Consider the following 22356-nt stretch of genomic DNA (forward strand, 5'->3'; position numbering starts at 1 on the left):
GTATTTCATTCTAATAAAAAATAAAAAGAATGCCCCCCAGAAAATCTGAAAAAAGAAAGTAAGGAGGAGTGGCTAGTTTTCGTGGATGTTAAAATATATTATAAATCTACTCTAATTAAAATAAATAACTCTAGCCAGGGATTTAGCTCAGCGGTTTGGTGGCCTGCCTTGCAAGTGCAAGGACCCAAGTTCAATCCCTGGTACAAAAAAAAAAATCTGAAAAAAACAAAAAACTCTTTATGACCTAATCACCTATCAAAGGCCCTGCCTTTAAATGCTGTCATAGAGGGGATTAGCTTGCAATGTATGAATTCTGGGGGACATAAACATTCATTCTATAGCACAGTGGCATCTAGAAGCTGAAAAAGGCACACATTCTCCCCCTACAGCCGTCAGATGGACCACATCTTTGCTGATTTTGTCCCAGTAAGACCTGTGATGGATTTCTGACATAAAGAACTGTACAATAATACAGTTGACTTGTTTTAAACCACTGAGTTTGTAGTAATTTATTACAGCAGTGAAAGAAAAAGTAATATAGGATCCACACAGGCACATTCATACCTCATAATCCCTTAGCAGGTCTAGTAGACATACTTTCTTCTCATCCTTTGTTGTATTTTCAAAGATCCCTTGAGTGTCACTGGAATTGATGTGAAGCACAGGATGTGCAGGGATGTGCTGTGGATACTATATCCTAGCAAGAGAGGGGCCCTTTCCAAAGGGACTGGCCCAGTCTCCACACCACATTTAATGAAGGTTGGATTGCACAAAAATAGCCCAGGCCAATCAGTTTTGAATCTAGAGTAACACCCTAGTCTCTGCTTGCTGGGAAATGAGGCCCAACACTGAGACTATTGTTAGAGTTGCTGGATGATGAGGCATGGAAATCCAGAAGAGAACAGCGGTGTTTACACATGGCTCTTCCACATAAAGGTGCCTCTGTACCTACAATGGCCTTTATGGTTTCTCATGAATACTTTACCACGGTTATTACTGTGTACACTGTCAGTTATGTAACCACTATGCCCCATTCTAAATCTCATTGAGTATCAGTCAGAGAATATTTTTCTTCAACTTCTGCTTATGTGTATAGCATCAAGATCACAGGCCTGGGGGCCGGGGATTTAGCTCAGCGGTTCGGTGGCCTGCCTTGCAAGCGTAAGGACCCGAGTTCAATCCCCGGTACCAAAAAAACAAAACAAAACAAAACAAAAAAAGATCACAGGCCTGGGAGCCTGAGAGGGGCACTATTAAGTTAAATGAATATTGAAGTAGTGTGTGTGAATCCAGTTTTCTTCTTGAAGGATCTCGATGTGTGCTAGGGCTCTAATCTGACATTTCCCTCCTGCTGAGGCAATTAATGAGGTTGAAGGGATTGGGATCCCCAGACCTTGGAGCAACATTAATTCATGCTGCTGAGTAAGTCACATGACTCACGGAAACATGGATGGAAAAAAGTAAAATGCTTCATAAATCCTTTCATTATCATTATTCTTGTGGAGTAAAGAAATGCCAAGGTCATGTGAATGATAATGCCTTGGATTTATGCAAAGCGCACATTTACTTTAGAAACTGATTTTTAGTAGGAATTTCTCAGATCAATGAAATTGCTGTGAATCTCGTGGCTTTCAGGTGGATGTTGGTATATTGTTGTCTCGTGAAATAATTCATGATAGAGATAGTTATGTGGGTCTAGTAGTGCTGCAGAACCCCATGTGGAAAAAGAGCAGCTTAAGTGGCAGTTCCCTGCCCCACCAGGATGATCAGCACCAGTCTGAGGTGCAGTGTAAGTCAGATGCTGGTGTCAGGAGAAACCTGTTCTGTAACATGAGAACTTCATTTATGATAGAAAATGAAATACATATAACACAAAAGCATATAAGCTCATTGTAAAACATGATAAATATGAGTGTAAGAAGTTCCTCTTTTATCTCCATCCCTACCCCTCAACTCTACAGACACTGTCAGCTGCTATATAGCTAGGTTTCAAAAATGTTTTTGACACAGCTATACACATATTGCCTTTTTTTTTTTACAAAAATGGAATTATACTACACTGTTGTTTTAATTGTATAAACACTTCATGCAAACATTTTGTATATCATTACATGGATCTCCCTCATCTATTAAAATACTTTAAGGAATAGTATTCCATTGTTTGCACAATAGTTTACTGATCCTCTAGTCAAAGACTATTAAATGGTTTCCAGTTTTGTTCTTGTTTTTGTCCTCTTAGGTAATCTCTTCCTCTGTGTATCTGTTTAGTTCCTTAAATTCCTAAAATTGGGATTTTTGGGTAAAGCAGCTTGTACTTTCAAAACATATTTCCAGATTCCCTCTGGCGATAAAGTATGAATTTACTGTTCCACCAATGACACCCATTTACTTATACCTCCTGCCAACAGTATCAAGTCTTTTCAAAAATTTCCAAACAGCATCCAAAATACCATCACCATGAACATCAAAAAACTTCATTGCTGTTATGTTTTACATTTTAGTGAAATTGAATGTCTTGGGATTTCCATTTAAATGGATATTTTCTATAACTTATAATAATTGTAATACAATTTTCAGTAATCAGAAATAAAGCATTTCTTTTTCTTTCTTTCTTTTTTTGTTTTTGTTTTTGTTGTTGTCGCTGTTGTTTTTTGAGACAGGGTCTCACTATGTAGTTGAGACTGACCTGGAACTCACTATGTAGCCCAGGCTGGTCTCGAATTCACAGCAATCCTCTTGCCTCAGCCTCCCAAGTGCTGGGATTACAGGCGTGTGTCACCATGCCCAGAAGCATTTCTTGATGTAATTGAGAAGTAAAAAGTACCACAGTCACAAAATATTCCTAATTTTATTACAAAAAGACATCAAAATTGATTTCTTTGTTCTTTCTTTTTTTTGAAACAAGGTCTTGCTGTATAGCTCAGCCTCGAACTTGCAGTGATCCTCCTGACTTAGCTTCCCAAGTGCTGGGATTGCAGACACCCACCACCACGCCTGGCTAAAATCAACTTCTTATGGTATTATAAATTGTATTAGAGTTAAATTCAGTATGTTTTTCATTCAATGAAACAGACACAATGCAACACATAAAGGAAATGATTAATAAATTCCTTAAGGGCTCTAGCTGTAGGTCTTTATCAATAAAACTTAGACCAATATTTTCTTTTTCTAAAGTCATGATTCCAGCCCAGGGAAAACAAATGGAAGTTTGTCTGCACACATATGATATTATTCGATTAGCCATATGTGCTATATTTCACATTCAGTAAACAGGGATCATATAATGTGACATGTTATCTAGCTGCATACTAATACACAGCTAAAAATCCTATTAAACTGCTCTTTGTCCTATCTAAACATGTAATGGCATCTAGAAGAGGGCACAAAAATAAATAAAGCAATGGACACTGGCTGCCAAATGATGCACAAATACAATTACTTTCAGTTCTGCACATTTCCAGTGAAAGACAGCTTCACACAGCAGGGAATAAACCAGCGCAGTTCTCAGAAATATTGGCTCACTGCAGCTAAACCCCTTAGCATGGCACTCAAACCAGCCATGAGTTACTTCTACCTGCCACACAGAAGACCATTCATTTCTAATTTGTAGGCTATGCTTTACAATCATTCTACTTTAATTTAACTGCTTCATTATCTGATGTAATTATATAAAAGTTTACCCATTAGAGAATATTTTATAGCACAATTTACAGGATTATTCATGCTTGAAAGGGCATGGCACTTAAAATATGGATGGTAGTTATAAAGGTTTTTTCCATAATTTCATATCCAAGGATATGAATATCACCTACTCTATTTTCCTGGTGTTTGCCTACTTGCCATAAAATTGTGCAAGATGTCTGCGAACTTTATAGCTATTATGAGACTTTAAACATACTGATAATGTGAAATGAAAAAAAAACTGTTGTTTTCTTTGCAACAAAATACAAAAAACTTTTTTGGGGGAGTACTAGGGACCAAACCCAGGGGTGCTTTACATCCCCAGTCCTTTATATTTTCTTTTTTATCTGGAGAAAGTTTCACTAAATTACCCAGGATGGGCTCAAACTTGTTATCCTCCTGTCTCTGCTTCCCAGAATTCTAGGATTATAGGCATGCGCCAAAACATGTGACATAAAGAGCATTAAGTACTAGAGGTCTTCTTGAGAGTTGTAAAATTAGGCTATGCCCAATTTGAAGGCAGAGAACAGTATATAATGATCTCAACCACCATTCTATAGATCTAGGAGCCTCAAAATCCACCAACTCAAACTCCAATATAGAAAGTATCAGAACCTTCTCTAAGATTCACTTTAGTCATCCTGTTGGTTAGAACTCTGTCTCTAGGCTGATTCTGAAAAGTTCATCTAGTTAGCAGTTAGCAAAACTTGGATATGAGTAGAAAAAAAGTTCAGTAGTGGAAATTTTCTGAAAGCCAACAGGAATATCACAGCTCAAGGAAACAGTATATGGGGACGATGACCAGTAAGACAGTTAAGAGACAAACACTAAGTAAATGGAAGACACCTAGAAGGTGGAACAAACAGGCAAGCAACATAAAATCCATGGGCTGGGGATTTAGCTCAGTGGCAACAGGCCTGCCCTGCTGGTGCAAGGTCCTGAGTTCAATCCCTGATATATATATATAAAAAAAAACAAACCAACTTTCAAATATTATATTGCATTAACATATACTATGATGTTTTAGTATGAGAGCAAAGTGGTGGCACAGGGAGTTGGCTGTTGGTTTCCTAGAGATTCTAAGCACAACTTTCAGGAAACAGGGTGAAGGTAGGAACTGAGATAAACCCACACATAAAATTTGTAGTTACTGTTTAAGCAAGGAGTCACAGTGAAATGAAATTTCCACTCCAATAAAGGAAAGTTGGAAAATCCCCCAAATGCGAACGTGGCCCTCTATTTTAACAATATTCTTTGGTTTGGAGAAAGAAAAAGTAGAAAAAGGTTTTGCAACTTCAAAAAAGTTATACAAGCCTTTGATTTTATTTTTATGGATTTCTTAAATCAGATACTTAAAAAAACTAGTTAAATTTGCCCCATTATGTAATATTTATTATAATACCAACCAGATTTATATAATCATTATTCTTGAAAGACAATAAATAGACTCTAAAATCTAATGGTAATCCATAACAGATTGCAATCAATTTAACAGTAAGAATAAAGATAACTTCGCTAAAGAGCTTGGATCTTCCTAACAATTTAAAGAATTCAGTTTAACTTAATATATTAGAAAAATCTGCTTTGGATAAGATATTGCTTTTTGAACCATCTATCATTTCTTGAAGAATAAGGCACACAATCACTAGCATGATAAATCACAAAACTTTAAGGAACTCTGATGACAACAGATGGCACATGTGCCACAGCAAAAGCAGGTGCTCTAGGGTATTTACTTTAATATCAGAGTAACGTGAAACTTACAAATGTAAATTTAACAGAAATTAAATTTTCCTTTTCTAAAAAGTTAAATCTTTTCAACAGAAGATCAATCTCAAAGGACAAAGGAAAAAGCAAAGACTTTTTCCTAGGTCTATTTTATTTTTTTAAAATATGATTTGTAGGGCGGTGATTTTGCAGCTTACATATTATCAGACATTCTCTAGATTCTGGAAAGTTTTCACCAATTTCTCCAACCATCAGTGTCAAAAAGCTATAATGTCATCATATATATATATGATATATATATACATATATCATATATATATGATTTGTATCTCAGTATCAGGCAGATTTTTAAAAATGACTTAATTGGGATAATATTTTAGAATAGAGTGTAAATAAACTGATAGCAACTAAAATAATTTTAATGCAACAATCTGGAGTTCACATTTATTATTGGTTGTTATTTTTTTGTGTGAATTCAAATTCAAGTATCAATATTTTGTTAATGCTATTTATAACACATATTTTGTTAAATTTAGTTGTTTAAAACACCAACATGAGATTCTTGGGTAAAGATCCTTAAAAAATACAACTTTAGTGAAATTAACTACAGCAAACATGTTATAAAAATTTCCTAAATTGATTTTTGTAATCATAATCTAGAACTGTTAGTTATAGTCTTTTATGAATATATTTTGCAAGTGCTCTGAGGCAGATTTTGTCAGTAACCCATGAAGTACTTTGCAAATTATATTCAGTCAGGATCAATATAAATTAAACAAATACATGTTAGTCCTTACTATACATCTTATTCATAATCTCAATTATTTTGGCCATTTCACTGTTTCAGTATCTCAGGAAAATGTGGATACAAGTATAATGCTAATTATCCATACTAAAATTTGAGCTTATGAAATGGACTTACAGGTTTATTCCCACACAACTAATTGGATGCTAATCTAACAAAACTATTAGTAATGCCAGGTAAACACAAACAGTAGTGAAAATATATCATGGAATAAATGAAAGTCTAACATTGTACTAGAGGGACATAAAAGAGAAGCAGATGTATGATGAGTATAATTTTAAAAGTATACATGTTTCCTGAGCCAAGAGGAATCCGGAATCATAAAAATTAAAAAGGATAAGTATCCAACTTTGATTTTAAAAATTTGTTTTAATATGTCTACCCTTCATTATCATCATCTGAACCAAGTGCTTCTCCAAGAGTCATATAGTTACTTCAGACATCAAGACGAATTCCATGTTTTGAAGATATCGTTTGTCTGGTCCCTGTTAGATACATAATGAATGAACAGACGTGAGGTAAAGATGATGTGGTTACTACATAAAGCCAGAATGGCACAGGAGAAGTTTTTCCAAATGGACATATCCATAAGCCATGACGAATTCCATCTCGAATGTGGTGTGAGGTCCAAGATATAAATAGCATCCAGGGAAGAAAGTACCATGAGTCTTTGAGCTTGAAAAGATGCATAGTAAACTTCAGGGTCAGAGCCACAATAGGTATCACTGTGGAACAGTGAAGGAAAGGTCTTCGTGGAAGAGACAAAGCAGCCTGGGTGGGGGAAAGAGGAAGCAGGAACTAGTATTATTTCCTTCTTAGAAAAATAATTTATAGCTGTCTCTTAATGTCTTTTTTAAAATTAATTTTATTGGTACATTTAAGGTATACAATGTAATGACATTCATCATTCAAAATTTGCACCTTTACAATAATCCATCTTGGTTCTTATTTTCTCCCCATTCCCCTGCCCTCCCTTCAACCCCTCCACCCCTCTATCTACAAAGGCTGTTTCCATTTTTTCTTTCTCTCTCATTAATTCCATTCCCATTTTTCTTTTCCCCTACCCTTCCCACTTCCCCTTTGAACCTTTTCTTCCTATTTCACAGTATCCATTATACCTTTTAGTCCTTATTTACACTTTCAGTTTCTCACATAAGAGAAACTATACAGTATTTACACATATGCACTCCTCTTTATTTCACTTAAGAATACTACCTCAATGTTCATCCATTTAGCTATAAATGTCTCTAGTTTCTCATTCTTTATGGCTGAGTAGTACTCCATTTTATTTTTTGAAAAAAACAACACATTTTCTTTATCCAGTCTCTTGTTGATGGGCAACTGGATTGCTTCCACATTTTAGCTAACACAAATTATGCTGCTATGAAGAAGGGAGCACATATATCACTGTGGTATGATTCTTTTAATTCTTTGGGGAAGATACCCAGCAGGGGGATAGGTGGGTGAAACAGGACCTCCAATCCCAGTTATTTGAGGTATCTTCCTACTGATTTCCACAGTGGTTGCACCAGTCTACACTCCCACCAGCAGTGGAGCAGGGTTCCTCTTTCCCCACAGCCCCACCAGCATTTGCTATTGGCTGATTTCATGATAGCAGCCATTCTTTCTAGGATGAGGTGGAATCTCAGTGTTGTTTTCATTTGCATCTCTTGAACGACCAGTGATGTTGAACATTTTTTCATATGTTTATTTGCTATTTCTACTTTTTTGTCTGAGAAATGTCTGTTCATTTCAGATGCCCATTTGTGGAATGGGTCTTTAAATTTGGTAGGTCTGAATTTTTTTAAGTTCTTTATATATTCTAGATAGTAGATCTTTGTCTGAGGAAGAGCCGGTGAAAAGTTTTTCCCACATGGCGGGTTGTCTCTTCACACTGTTGGCTGTTTCTCTTGCTGTGTAGAAGCTTTGTAATAAGAAGAGTAGCTTCTTCTTAATGTTTTTATATGTCCAGAGGTTATTGGAAATGCAAGGGAAACACGCCATCTCAGAATACATACAGTATACAAAAACTATATAAAGCAAAGAAGATAAAAGTGTAAGCAGGATAGTCTCTGTATGAAAAATGAAATTAATTTTTAAGTTTCCCACATGATTATAATTTATACTCTAAATATATGGTTTATGTCTTTAACACATAATTTTACATGAGATAAGGTGTGACATTTCAATACATGTATACAATGTGTGATGAACAGATGAGGGTAAATGGTACATCCAGAACCTTAAATATTTATCATTTCTTTGTTCTGAAAACATTCAAAATCCTCTCTAGTAGCTCTTTTGAAATGCAAAATAAATTGATGTCATCCACAGTTACCTTACTGTGATACAGAACATTAAAAGTTACTTATTGAACTGCAACTCTGTACTCATTAAGCAACCTTTCTCTATCCTGACTACTTCCTATAATTTGGATTTTTAAAGAATTCTCTGGGGCTTTTCAAAGCACTGGGGAAAATAACTCACAATGACTAAAATATTCTTTGATGAATTTCTTAAAGTTAAGAAGTTTCATTAACTATTTAAAAGTCATTGCAAAAAATATAATTAATATTTGAAGAAATGAAAATTTTGCTTAACATGAATGGTCTGTGAGATTTTGCTCCACCAACTTTAAAGGCTAATTTGCAGCCAGATAATTCATAACAGAAAGAAAGCTGAGATGCCGGGTGAAGCTAGAAGCTGGGTGCAGTGGTGTACATGTAGCAGCAATCTGGGGGCTGAGGCATGGGCAACTTAACACGACTCTGCCTTGAAATAAAAGAGGGCTGTGTCTGTAGTTCAGTGTGAGGGCCCTTCATTTCAATCCTAGTACTAGGAAGGAAGGGAGGGAGACAGGGAAGGAGAGAAGAAGACAAGAAAAGACGGAGGAGGAGGAGAGATGAGGGGAGGGGAGAGGAGATAGAAGTGAGGATAGTGATGATTGTCTAAATCTGAATCTCTCCACATAGCCTCTAAAAACTCACAGAATAGGAAAGACACGTAAAACTACACAAACCCCCAAACACTCAGAATAGCTAGAAATCAGAGAATGCTCATACTTCAAATTATCTATAACTATTAAAATAAACACCAAATCAGTGAGCTCTCAAGCTCTCTCACTACCACCCCAAGCCAGGAAAACTGCTGAAGAGAAAAGGGACACCCAAGATAGATATGCAATGACCCCTAAAAAGAGGAAGTTCAGTCTAAGTGTGAGAACACTGAAAAGGGTCCTGGTAGATCATTGACTGCCAAGGAAAGATTTATAGGTGTGCACAACTGAAGGCTATGAATGGCACTGACTCCAGAGAAGATAGTAAAGTGGAAGGGAAAAGTGCCTTTTGGAGACTGGGAAATAAAGGAAAAAGTAGTAGTGAAAGGAAAAAAAATTAGTTTTCCATCACTCCCACCAAAAAAGCAAAAAACAAAAAAACAAAACCAGAACACACATACTTCCCACTACCACATTAAAAGAGAAAGTCAGCCATTAGAGAGGCACGTCAAAGCAGACTACCTTTTAGCTAGGAATCTTATAAACCCACTCTCATCAAACTAGTATTCATTAATGTCCACCTACTGACAACATCAAATACTTTATTCTACACACCTCTTTTCCTCCTATTCACCACATGTTTAGGTATTTTAAGTCTACTACATTAGAATATGTAATATTCCTGTATTATTATTCTACTTATTCCCACTTTTGCTTTTAAATTATGTATTCACAATACATTAAGATCAGCCTCAGCAGAATACTTCCAAAAAAGGATTCATACAATATCTTAAAGCAGACCAAATCTATATAAAGCTATTGCAGGAGGAAAATGAAAAACAGAAAAGGGGTGGGGGACTAAGGAAGGAAGGGAGAAAGAAAATAAAACAAAAGCCCTTCAGCTCTTGAGCCCCATTCTTAAAAACAAAGGAACACAAAAAACAAAACCTATGCAAAACATAAGAAAACTGTATCACAAGACCCCAAACTATATTAAATATCCTCAAACAATACACAGGGATATTTTTTAAAATCTTGAATCAGAAATTTAAAAATAAATGAAGCTGGGTGTTCCACTGGTGTTCTCTCAGCTACTTGGGTGACTGAGGTAAGGAGGATTCCAAGTTTGAGCCCAGCCCGGGGAACTTGGCAAAACCCTGTCTCAAAACAAAAGGCCTACAGATGTAGCTCAGTGCTATCTTGGTTCAGTTCCCAGTACTACAAAAAATAAGCATAGTTAATTAAACTTATCATAAAAAGAAACAAAGATAAAAAATAATGTTATAAATGGCTAGGATGTAATGTGTCCAAGGAACAACAGAGCAAATGAAAGTTTAGTAAAACATACTGAAAAAACACAGGAAATCAACTGAAAGAACAAAAATCAAAAAAGAGATCAGGAAGAATACTGCTTAAAAAAAAAAAAAAAAAAAAAAAAAAAAAGACGCAACATATGTATAGCTGGAATCCATAAAGAAGAAAACAAAAGAATGGTACAGAATTAGTATTTAAAGCTATATTCAAAGAAAACTCTGAAAATAAGACTTGAGTCTATATATTAAAACAGTCCAAGGGGCTGGGGATTTAGCTCAGTGGTTCCACTGTCTGCCCTGTAAGCTCAAGGACCTAAAGTCTTAATAAAAAAAAAAAAAAAAAAAAAAAAAAAAAAAAAACAGTCCAAATTTAAAAACTGACTCAATGATAAACTTCAAGATAGTTTAGTAAAACTATTAAAATAAAGGAAAACTTATTAAGGCCTCCAAGCAAAAAGATCAAATAACATATTAAGGCAAGTATATTAAATTAAAATTGAGTCTCCAAAAACAATGAAAACAAGAGCAAACAACAAAAAACAAAATGAGGTAACAAAGGCACATTTGTTTGTTTGTTTGTTTGTTTGTTTGTTTGGTTTGGTTTTTTGAGACAGGGTTTCACTGTATAGTTGAAACTGACCTGGAACTATGTAGCCCAGGTTGGTCTCAAACTCACAGCGATCCTCCTGCCTCAGCCTCCCGAGTGCTAGGATTACAGGCGTGTGCCACCACGCCTGACCAAAAGACAAAATTTTAAAATCCTCAAGGAAAGAAATTGTGAGCCAGGGATTTTATATTTAGCCAAGCTATTCTTTAAATATCAAAGCTATGATAGCTATAATTTTAGTAGTAATTATATAATTCTAATAATAGTACTAGACAAGAATTCACAGAAAATTTTGTAACCTTCCTGAGGAATCTGTAGTGTTTCACTCAACCCAGAAATTACTATGACATCCTGAACAGAAGGATTCATAATGTGCTTTTAATATATTTAAGTGTAGATAAAAGGTGAAAACAGTGGATGCAAGAATATAAAAGTAATAACATAAATATTGTATTACCTGAGAAAGAAGAGATAAAGCAACTAAAAAAAAATTAAAGGAAAAGGGGAAAGAAAAAAGCAAAATAAGTTCAACGACTGTCTAGTTAATAGATACGAATTAGAAATACTATGAAAAATTAACAAACCAGATAGTAAAAAGGTTCATTAAGAAGGTAGAGGTCTAAATATTAGAAAAGTTTTAAGTACAAGAGTAACACTAAATGACCTTTTTAAATAACAAAGAAAACTAAGATGAAACATCAAAGATAATACTTCATATACAGATAGAAATACAGCAAAAATATGGCACGGTGCACACCTGTAATTCCAGCACTTGGGAAGCTGAGGCTGAAGGATCCCTACAAGTTCAAGGCCAGTCTGCACTACATAGTGAGTTCAGGGCCAACCTAAACTATGAAGGGAGACCCTGCCTCAAAAAGCCAAATAATAATAATAATAATAACAACAACAACACACATAATCACAACATGAAATAACAGATGATTTTTGCCTATACAAACCAATCATATCTAAATGAAGGTGAATGTGTTTATCTCTCATAAAGAAAAAGACTTTCAATTTGGTTCACAAACTCAAATCTAATTATATGCTGTATATTAGAAAATTACCAAAAATAAAATTTTAAAAAGCTAAAAAGGAGGCAAAGGCATGCCAGACAAATGGAAAAATAAGAAATAGGGATGTGATATTGACATTAGGCACTCTGCATTCAAGTGAAAAGCACCAAAAGTGACTTTTAAAAGCCATAATTCACAATGAAGATATAAGTATCTATGTACCAAATAATGTAACAATTCTTAGAAATACACATGGAGACACAGAAATACTAACAGTAGGAGGCTTTAACACAGCACCCTCTAAAACAGATCAAGTGGACCAGACTAAGGACAGAGAATCCATAATTAATGGAATAGATCTTAGAGAATTTTACATACTGGAAGCAAATAAATATCACCAAAAAATCACTAAATTTACAAAAGAGAAATATTACAAATAATTAACAAATACTTATGAATTGATTAAATAGGATAGAAAGGTCCTCCCAAATGGAAATTTAAAGTATTAGACAACATTTGTGTGAAAGGGGAAATACAAACAGAATTAGGGAGTTTACAAAAATTAAAAATGAAAACCTTCAAGTCAGAAGTAGAGAATACCCTTAAAGTACAATAAGAAGAAACTCTATAACCTTAAAACACCTACTAGTACAAGATAACAAAAAACAGAAGAATTATTTTCCCAGCTACAGAGCTTTTTGACAAATGTATGTCAAAATAAAGCACAAGGAACAAAATAGCAGATATTTGAGAGCTACATCATCACTTCTAGTGTTCCATAATTATGAATAATGCTTCAATGAACAACCTTTGTACTATTAGAGGTATTGTTTTTATGTTTTAAGAACCAGACAGAAAAAATACTGTGTCCATAATGAGATAACTAAATCAAGACTAGAACTTGCATTAAAGGCAATATATGTTACTTCAGGTAGATAAGCTGCAATTCTTCTGATGTGAAAATCAAGTATATTATATTGAAAAGGGCATACTATATTGTCAGTATGTAATTTCTAAATAAATAAATCTTAGATACTAAAAAACTTGTTTCTAATGGATTTAATAGAATTTGTACAACTTCTACATCTGAATTCATTCCCTTCTACCACATAGAACTTTCATTACTGTAATTTTTAAAAGCATATTTTATAATCCATGTTAGTAAAAGATAAATCACGAAAGAAGTTGGAAAGACTGAAAAGACAATAAGCACAAGACTTTCAGTTACAGGGTAGAATAAAGGAATTTATAGTAATCACTTAAAACCTGATGTTGAAAAATTAGCAGTTATGCTTTGGGTCTATTTAGAGGAATACTGATTCTTTACACTTTTATGTGTGAATTAACATCTATTTTAATAAAAAGATGCTTTAAAAAACGCCCAGATTGTTGCTTGGCTTATTTCTGAAATATAAGTGAGGATTTTTCATTAAAAGAAAAATAATAATAAAGAAAATGGCTTTATCATAAATCACAGAAGAAAAAAAATAGTGTCGTGAATATTTATCATCTTTTTGTTTGTCTGTTTTTGGTACTGGGGCTCGAACTTGGGTCCTTGTGCTTACAAGGCAGGAGGTGGAACCATGGAACTAAATCCCCAGCCCCTATTTATTCAGTTTTGATATTTATTAACTGACATTCATGTGCCATCTTACAGTGAATGTGGAAAACATTCTAATACTTCATTTAAAAGTTAAGGACCAAAATTAGCACTATGTTGTATTTTTTTATGTATTATCTCATTTCATCCTTATAACAACTGTATTTTATAGGGGACACTGAGACAAAGAGGTCTTCCCCTGTATTGTGTAGCTAATGGCAAAACTGGGATTTGTTACTGGGTCTGTCTGACAGTACAGCTCATAAATTCTTAATACCAGTACTTGTGACTGGATTTTTAAAAATACACTATACAAAGTGGGGTGTAGTGTCACATGTCCGAAGTCCCAGCCTCTAGGGAGGCTGAAGCAGGAGGATCACTTGAACTCAGGAGATGACGACCTATCCCTGGGCACTTCGGTGAGACTCTAAAGAAAATGAATGAATACACTACAAAACCTAAATGCTTTTAAAATTTATGACAGAATAGTAAAATTCTAGAGGAATATATTTATGAATCACATTTTAAAAGTAATGCTTCATAGCTTATCCTGATCTCTGCTAGCATTTCTTGCTAATTATTTACCAGGCTGTATCATTTAACATGTGTACTTAACTCTCACAAAAACTATGAAAGCCAAGTGTGATAATGCACACCTGTAATCCCAGCACTCTGGGAAGCCGAGACAGAAGGATCACAAATTTGAGCCCAGTCTGGACAACTGGGGGACTTAGTAAGATCCTGCCTCAAAATGAAAAATAAAAGCTAGAGATGTAGCTCAATTCAAAGACCCTGGGTTCAATCCCAGCAAAACACACACACACACACGCGCGCGCGCACTCACGTGCACTCACGTGCACGTGCTCATGCACACAAACTATGAAGTAGATAATAATATAACTCACACTGTACTGATGAGAATGAAACTTGAGGAAGAAATGTATTCTGCCACCACAACACAACCAGGATCCAAACCCAAGTCTTCTCATCCTAGTCTTAAGCAAAACCATTATACTACTTCTACATAAAGCCCCCCCCCAAAAAAAAAGTTAAAATTTTTCTTTAATTAGCAACTACTAGATCCTTTCTGGTTAAGTTTCTAAAAAAATAAGACAAGTTGGCCGGGAATTTGGCTCAGTGGTTCTGCCACCTGCCTTGCAAGTGCAAGGTCCTGAGTTCAATCCCCTGTACCAAACCAAACACAAACAAAAACAAAAAGACAGCTTCTGAGAAATTACTGCTACTGGACACACAACAGGGAGAAATGGTCGTTTTTCATTCATTCAACAAATATTTACTGAACATCTAACCAGGTGACCCAGGCACTGTTCTGGGCCAGTGGTTTACAAAGCAGGCAGTCTTCGTTCTGCAGAGTGGGGATTATGTTTCTTCCTAAATATTTACAGAGACTAAACATGCAGAACATTGGCAAAACTTTGCATTTGGAAAATACTATTTGAACCATTATTTTAAATTTAGTTCACTTGCGAGGCAGGCCACTGTATAAGCTTGAGTGCCCCAATGAAATTTTTCAGTTTCTCCACCAGGGATGGTATTCTAGCTAGTCCACTGAAACACATGCCTTTAGCCCCAAGAGGGACTAGAGGAATTAATCCATTCACATCAATCCCTAGTACTGAGAATCATAAATCTATTCCATTTTCATGGCACACTACTGTAACATACACACACACTCACAAACAAGGGGAAAATTTTAAGTGTAGTCCTGAAGAAAAAACACTGATACAGAAAGAACCAGAACAGAACTGAGAATGATGTCTCTTAATTTAAACTGGGTAACAGAGTTTGCTAACACATCCTCTGCAAGCCAGCACTGAACTGTCAGATACAACTAGTGAGTGCTTATTCCATGTGTGTAAACAGCACTTGTGACAGCAAATAATGTGATTAGCAATATGTCTGTATTCATCTTTAGGAAACTACTAAGTGCTTTGAAAATCTTAATGAGTTTTCTTATTTTAAAATAAGGTGAATCCTGACTCCACATGATGCTGTGAAGATCAGTATGACAGTGCTAATTAAAGGAAAGATAAGAAAAATTAAGCATATATGCTTACCTTTAAAGATAAGGATCTAGCAAGAAAAAAGTGATCTACATCGATAACAGAAGCCAAAAATCCAGCTAAAATTACTTCTCCAAAGTCAGTCTTCTTCTTGGTTCCAGTAACTATTGCCCATGACCACATCCCAATTACACAATGTACTGCATTATCTGAGAGGGCACGGAGCCAGTCATTTTGCTGAATTATGGAAAACTGAAGAAGTCTGTCAGCTACTAAGCAAAATATCCCCAGACCAAAGCTGGAAATAAGAGAGTCAGTGCTACAAGACTGGAATAGGGCATAAGTCTTCTGAGCCTCAGATGCCATCATAAACAATACGTCAGTATACACCAAAAGCCATTAGGAACAACTTCTTCTTGCTTGCTTTTCATTCCCAGTGCCCTAAAACAGAAAGGGGAGAAAAAATTAATGAAGATTACAGACTGCCATAATATTTAATACAACAAAATCATTAATAATTTCAAAAATATAAAACCAAGTTATAGAAACTAGCATCTCTTACATGTTATATACAGTAAGCCAGGTGGCCCAAGGATAATAGATTAACTCTGTAGGAATAACAGTTTACAAAGTATGTGGAGAATTTCATTATCTCTGAATTAAAAACAATCCAAAAGTTCATCAACATGTGAATGAACAAACGAAACGTGGAAAAAACAAAAAGGTATTGTACATAAAACATGGGTGAATTTCAATTATACTAAATAAAAGAAACTAAAACAGACAAAAAAGAACATATTTAAAACTCACAGAACTATACAACACAAAAACCAACCCTGGTGTAAACTATGGAATTTAGCCAATAGTAATGTATCAATATTGGTTCATGAATTGTAACAAAAGAGTACCACACTGATGCAAATATCAATAATATGGAGAGCCTGGCACTATGGTGTTTGCTTGTTGTTCCAGCTGCTTAGGAGCCAGGGCAAGAAGTACTCTAGGGAATTTCGACCCTATTTCATAATAAGAAAAAAAATTGAAGGGCTGGGATGTATCTGAGTGACAGAGCATTTGCCTAGAATGCACAAGTCTCTCGGTTCAATCCCCAGTACCACAAAAAATAACAAAAACAATAATGGCGAAATGTGTGCAGGCAGAAAGTATATGTGAACTTCCTGTAAGTCTGCTCAATTTTTCTGTGAACCTGAAAGTGTTCCTTAGGTTTATAAAGCCTATTGATTTTTTAGAATGAAGTCCTATAAATTAAAAAATTAAATGAAACACATTTGGATACATACTATAATCTTTTTCTTTTTTGTGGTATCAAGGAATTCAAGGCCTTGCACATATTAGGCCTGGTATAACTGTTAAATCTAGGTGGTGGATGTAGTGTAGTTCATTATACTGTTCACTACTCTTCTGTATGTTCAAAGTTTTCATTTAGAAAAAAATCTTTTAAGAATACACAGTGTGATTCTATTTATATCAAATTCTAGAAAGTGTAAGCTAACCTGTAGGGACAAAAGGATGATCAGTGGTTGTCTAGGGACAAGAAGCAAAAGGAAACTCTGGGGTGATTCATACACTCATTATTATCTTGATTGTGGTAACAGTTTCAAGGTTCATAGCTTCATATATGTCAAAATTCATCAAATTGTATATTTAAGAATGCAGTTCATTATATGTCAATTATATTCCAATAAAGATTTTGAAAACTTAGGAAAATACACTTTGATAATAAAAATAGCAGGCTTCCATGAGAAAGGAGCAACCTGAAATTAATAGATTGTAGAGAAGAAAAGCCTAGTGGCCCAGCTAAAAAGTTAACAAAAGCAATGCACAGCAGGATAAATGCTCCAAAAAACAAAATCAGGAAATAACACTTTCAAAGAGTTTTTCCAAAGCTTAGGAGAAAAACAAAAGGCAAAGAATTAAGCACTGAAAGAAAAAAATAAATTCCAAAAATAAAGACAAAATCCTAAAGAGTTTCCAAGTTAATAATTATCTGGAGAGAGAAAGGGAGAGGGAGAGAGAAGTGCTAGGACAGTAACACTCTGCCAGAAAAGGGTCACAACTGTGGGACTCCAAACGTAGCTACATTAAGGCACTTGTGTGGCAATCATAAATTTTAAGAGTTGTCTTTAGCCCGGTATGATTTCAGGGGGAGAGAAGACTGAGGAACAGAAGTTCTAAATCTGGGGAGCAAATAAAGAAAACTTGATCAGTACTGAAAGACAGAAAAGGGGGAAAAAAAGGAAAGAAGAAATCTTATTCTCTGTCTTCTCCTCACCAAAAATCCAAACATATAAAAAAACAAATACTATAATACATGTGTTAAATTCCTTCATAATGAGACAATCAGACTGAGACAAAAGGAAACATCCATTGTATTACTGTTCATAAGAAAACACTTGAAACAAAAACTTAACATATAAAATAAAGACACGAGAAAATATATGCCTAGAAAATACAAACAAAATAAAGCAACAGTGGTAATAGTAATATCAAACATAAAGCAAGGCAGAAATGACTAAGACTAAAGGGTAACAAGGTTACATAAGTTATACATGAAGATGTTCACCTGTCAATATAGCAGTAAAATATATAAATTAAATCAAGCAGTAAAAAAAGGTAGATATAATCTGAATAATATAATTACAAACTTTATTTCATAGTTATATATAGAACTTTTTATGTTATAAAGAATACAAATTCTTTTCAAATGTCCACGGAACATTTATAAAAGTTAACCACACATTTCCTCAGCCACAAGAAAAGTTTCAGAAAAATCAAAAGTGGAAATATAAAGGTGAGATTCTCTAACCACAATGTATTATAAATAAATACAGTAAAAATCATTGCTTTTTAACAAAAAGAAAAATGTAGTAGCTTACGAGGCACAAAGAAACTAAGCTTTACCAGGGATGCAAGTGATACTACTAGATTCAAAAGACTTGTGTATTTTTCAAGTGCTTATTCTCTATAAACGTTTCAGAAAATAAAACAAAACCTCAAAGACCAAGGACTTTGTCTAATTTGATCTCTGCTACAACCTCAGCACATGGTGCGAAATAATATTCACTGAATGAAATTTTAGTATACACTGCATCTGATATGCATGATGTATTAAATATTAAGCATAATTAAAGAGCATTTGGTAAAATACAACATCTTGGGAACTTGTATTTTTATTAAGTCTGCATGTCAGGTAATTCTTTTGGTTCACTAAACACCAAGAGCCATTAGTTTACCAAAAATGATAAAACCACTTGGTTTAGGAATCAAAATAATGAAAATCTAAAAAAATTACCTTAAAAGTCAGAAACAATACAGTTATTACAACATTGTTCTGGCAAGTTAAATCAGTGTAATAAAGTGGGGAGCCAGGGTAGGAAGGAGTGAGGGAGGAGAGAAGGGGAAGAAAAGAAAGAAAATTCATCAGTATGTTATCAAAAGAAAAAAGATGCCTACATTACCTTGCAGCTAAAATGATGGCCTATCTAAGAGAAGTAACTGAAAACTGTTTAAGTTGGAAAGTGTTTTCTCAGTATACCAGAAATCATAAGGAAAAGAGATGGGAAAATGAACATTCACAACTCAAAATTCAAGGTATAAGTTATACAGTAAATGTATATGAAGAAAAGCAGAAACTTTTATTAAAGGTGAAAAAATCAATCTTCTTGAAGACACAGGCTGGCAACACAAATTTTCCCAAGAGGAAGAAATTTTTATTGAAGGAGAAAATAGTGATCCACAAAAGGCAGGCAGCAGGAGTGTCTCCAAGAAAAACAGAAAACTCTTCCTGGGAGAAGTCAGCTCACTCAGATGCCATAATAGTGCCAGGAAAAAGAAAGCAACTCCAACAACCACCCCCGGAAGATTAGATTAGAATAGATGTTTCCTGGGAGGAGGGCATATCTCATGGTGACCTTTCTCAACTCATGTCCTATACCCCAGTAAAAACCAAGTCACAGAGCTGCTATCACTCAGGCGCCGGGAGGTAGCCTGGGCCCCGATCCACCGCGGGAAGGCGACCCACGCCTGCTCCCGACCCAGCAGCCATCGCTCAAGCGCCAGGAGGTAGCCGCACGGGTGCCCCTGAACCCCCATAAGGCCCCACCCCCTGCACACTCTCAGACCTCCTGACTGTGCCAGTCTTTGGACCCACTCTGAAGAGGCAGAGGTGGTCATCAAGGGTATTTTTCTGAGTTTCCAACTTTGAACATCTTTAAAGAAAGGGCGTGGGAAATCTGTAATAGAACGTTGTGGAGTTCAACCATTCAGAAGGTTGGGGAACTCAATCTGGGCCTTGTAGCCCGAGGTCAGTCAGCGTTATGGGGTTCAGCCATCAGCTAACTGAGATCAGGGGTCTTGCATCCTTGCTCTGTCTGAGCCATTAAATGGTAAATACACTATATTGAAATTTTGTTCACTGCAGACATGTTCTGGACTGCTTCTTGATTTCAATTTAATTCAAATGATTTAAGGGTGATAGACTAGTGACTACCACAGGTGGTCAGTGTCCAAGTTGTGCTTGATCTTAATGTGTTGCTGATTGTATCAGTTAGGATAAAGCATTGTGGTTGATTTGATGAGCTGTTTTCTCTGATGTTATGAAGATGAGAATGTCTGTGGGTCGTTAGAGACACAGAAGCTAGGGTGCAACTATATCAGGAAGATTTGGGTGATAATCCAGAGATTAAACCAAGGACAGCCGGACAACAAAAATTAAAATGAGAAAACACTTAAGCAAGACACAAGGACAGACTTTCAGTTTACCAATGGCAAACAGTAGGGCAAATGAGGACGAAAAGGCCGACAGTGAACCACCAGGACACCCTGAACTCAAAGCACAGGAAGTAACAAAACAGATCAATCAGGCTCTAGAAAAATTCAAAATAGAAATAATTTCCCAGATAACCACAGAGAGTGAGCAAAATGGAAGTTGTGATTCAAGACTCTAGAGCAGAAACTGACAAAAAAATAGATGAGCTTAGGACCATGATAGAAGCAATGAAGGCCCAGAATAAGAAAGAATTGGAAAAAATAAACGCCCAACATAGGAAAGAAATGGAATCCATAAAACAGATTCAAATAGATATCCAGGAGATTAAACACTCCATAGAAAGTGTACACAACAGAATAAAAGAATACGAAGATAGGCTCTCAGATATAGAAGATAAGATTGCAGTCAGTGACCATGAAAAGAGAGATCTCTTAAAAACAGTAAGGGATCATGAGAAATAGATCCAACAACTCCTAGATGATGCAAAGAAGAATAACATAAGACTGAGAGGAATACATGAAGTAACAGGAGAAAATACAAACGACTTTAAAAAGCTGTTCGCAGAATTAATGACAGAAAACTTCCCAAACAGAGGGGAAGAATTTGACATTCAGATAACTGAGGCATATAGGACCCCAACTAGCTACAATTAAAAAAAAAAATCTACACTAGACATATAATAATCAAGATCCCAGAAACCCAACAGAAGAACAAAATACTACGAGCAGTAAGAGAAAAGGAACAAATCACATACAAAGGAAAGCCCATCAGAATCAAAGCAGACTTTTCAACACAAACCCTTGGGGCAAGGAGAGCCTGGAATGAGATATTTCAAGTAGTAAAAGAGAACAACCTCCAACCTAGACTGATGTATCCTGCAAAATTCTCTTTCAAAATGGATGGGGAAATAAGACACTTAAACGACAAAGAACACCTGAGAAACTACATGAATACCAAACCAGCACTACAAGCAATTCTAAACAAGATCCTAGAAAAAGACACTGAAGGCAACAACACCATGCAAGAAATTAAAAGGAGAAGGTGAAAAAGTAAAGAGTCAACAAAAGGCCAATAACATGTCATAAGTCAGTACATATCAGTTATAACCAGCAATGTCAATGGCCTCAACTCACCAATCAAGAGAAATAGACTGGCAAAATGCAATAAGAAGCAAAATCCAACAATATGTTGTATACAAGAAACAAACCTAGTGCAAAAAGAAGCCCATAGACGGAAAGTGAAAAGATAGAAAACAATTCTTCTTGTGACAGGAGCCCAGAAAAAAAACAGGGGTAGAAATCTTATTTGCAGACAAAGTAAATTTCAAACCAAAACTGATTCTAGTATTATTGATGTAGGACGGTACTGTATCATACCTCTATGAATGTAAAATATCTCGTACCTGCTTTATGATACATATAAGGGACCGTGCTTTATCAGAGCTACATTTAATGCTATTACTCTAGAATGTTCTCTTTCCAGATGATGATTAAGATGCTAATAAAAAAAATGGTGCCAGGTAACACAACAGCAACAGAACTTTGCTGTTTTCTGGATATTATTCTTTTCTTTGTTTTTTTGTTTTGTTTTGTTTTGATGGAATTGCTGAATGTCTATAATTTTGTTCAGATGACTGCAGAACCTGGAAAAGCTGTTGTTTTAACGGTGCTGCCAACTTTGGAAAAAGTCATCCCAATTTACTGTGCTGAGTTGGCAATGTACAGAAATGGACAGCCATATTGGTCTAGAAATGTTAATTTATTTATTTTTTTTTCCATTTGTACAGGGGTAACACATC

The 22356-nt window shown here is 35.3% G+C and overlaps 3 protein-coding genes across 3 annotated transcripts in view; all 3 read right to left on the minus strand.

Moving 5' to 3' along the window:
• Ccl28 (C-C motif chemokine ligand 28) overlaps positions 1 to 15869 on the minus strand; it is a 43270-nt gene extending 27401 nt beyond the window's left edge. Inside the window, 1 exon segment of the mRNA XM_033760846.1 lies at positions 15824 to 15869. The gene's annotated coding sequence lies outside the window, so the exon portion shown is untranslated.
• On the minus strand, positions 5881 to 16159 carry Tmem267 (transmembrane protein 267). Its single transcript, XM_033760844.1, has 2 exons — positions 15824 to 16159; positions 5881 to 6985 (listed from the first exon to the last, which is right to left on the minus strand). The coding sequence occupies exons 1-2, from the start codon at positions 16136 to 16138 to the stop codon at positions 6650 to 6652; spliced, it is 651 nt and encodes a 216-aa protein (XP_033616735.1). The 5' UTR covers positions 16139 to 16159; the 3' UTR covers positions 5881 to 6649.
• CUNH5orf34 (chromosome unknown C5orf34 homolog) overlaps positions 16138 to 22356 on the minus strand; it is a 39140-nt gene continuing 32921 nt past the window's right edge. Inside the window, exon 14 of the transcript XR_781340.3 lies at positions 16138 to 16210. The gene's annotated coding sequence lies outside the window, so the exon portion shown is untranslated. The remainder of the gene's footprint in view (positions 16211 to 22356) is intronic.

Source organism: Fukomys damarensis, unplaced genomic scaffold (genome assembly GCF_012274545.1).
Source record: "Fukomys damarensis isolate Sample0158 unplaced genomic scaffold, DMR_v1.0_HiC HiC_scaffold_1, whole genome shotgun sequence".
Taxonomy (NCBI): domain Eukaryota; kingdom Metazoa; phylum Chordata; class Mammalia; order Rodentia; family Bathyergidae; genus Fukomys; species Fukomys damarensis.

What these genes read in the sequence shown, in the direction of transcription:
- Tmem267 (XM_033760844.1), bottom strand. Translation starts at nt 16,138, where the DNA reads ATGATGGCATCTGAGGCTCAGAAGACTTATGCCCTATTCCAGTCTTGT. An exon ending in CTAGATCCTTATCTTTAAAG is followed by an intron (nt 6,986 to 15,823) that starts GTAAGCATATAT and finishes TCCCCCACCCAG; the next exon opens with GCTGCTTTGTCTCTTCCACG.